This window comes from Eimeria tenella, genomic scaffold (genome assembly GCF_000499545.2).
Source record: "Eimeria tenella Houghton genomic scaffold, Eth_scaff2580, whole genome shotgun sequence".
Taxonomy (NCBI): domain Eukaryota; phylum Apicomplexa; class Conoidasida; order Eucoccidiorida; family Eimeriidae; genus Eimeria; species Eimeria tenella.
Window position 1 is genome coordinate 504 of NW_013542450.1, and position 876 is coordinate 1,379.

General features: G+C 62.7%; 1 protein-coding gene across 1 annotated transcript in view; it reads right to left on the reverse strand.

Annotated features, from left to right (window-relative positions):
* The window catches only part of ETH_00042400 (uncharacterized protein), a gene marked incomplete at both ends in the record, with an annotated part of 1,176 nt that extends 459 nt beyond the window's left edge, over positions 1-717 (reverse strand). The window contains one exon of the mRNA XM_013375167.1: positions 1-717. Within this exon, the coding sequence (XP_013230621.1) occupies positions 1-717 (717 nt within the window).
* Positions 718-876: the final 159 nt, after the last annotated feature.

Genomic DNA, 876 nt, shown 5'->3' on the forward strand with positions numbered 1-876 from the left:
GGCAGCAAGGCCCGTGGCAGTGACTGCAGACATGAGGCGGAGGGGCCCCCAGGAGTCCGCGAGAAGACCGAAAAAGAGACAAGGAATAAAAGAAAAAGGAAGAGAAGTTTGAAGAGTTTTGAGAAGAAGAGGAGAAAAGAAGCGGCGGGGGGCCTCTTGGTAGAAGACCACGGCGCAGGAGACCACGGAGAAGTACAGGGAAAGAAGAAGGAACTCCAAACTGCAAAAAAAGGGACTTTTGCCCTCCTGCTGCTGCTGTTGCTGCTGCTGCTGCTGCTGCTGCTGCTGCTGCTGCTGGTGCGGGTCTATGAAGCCGGAGTTGGTGAAGAAGAGGCAGGTCAGCAGCAAACAGAAGCCGGGGCCTGCTGCTGCGTAGAGCCAGAAGACGGCGAGGGGCTGCTGCAGCTGCAGCAGCGCAGCAAGCTGCTGCAGCAGCAGCGGGACTCCGAAGGAAGCAGAAGCAGCACTTCCAAAGACACAAATCAGCAAACCCTCGCGCCCCCGAAAGAGCCTTGCTGCTGTCAGCAGCGGCAAGAAGGCTGTGTCTGTTGCTGCTCCCAGCAGCGCGAAGCCGCAGCGCAGCGCCAAGTCCCCCAGTTTGCTGCTGGCAGCAAGACACACACTTGCTGCTGCTGCCAGCAGCTGCCCCACAATTGCTGTCTTCCGGGGCCCCACACTATCCATCAGGGCCCCCGCAAACAAACTCCCTGCAGTCATTGTGAAGAGAGTCTCCGAGTACAAGTGCTGCACCGCAGCTTCCTGCGCGTCGCACACCACTCCTTGACCACTGGTCACCCCGGGGGGCCCCCCGGGGGGCCCCCCGGGGGGGCCCCCGGGGGGGCCCCCGGGGGGCCCGGGGGGCCCCCGGGGGCCTGC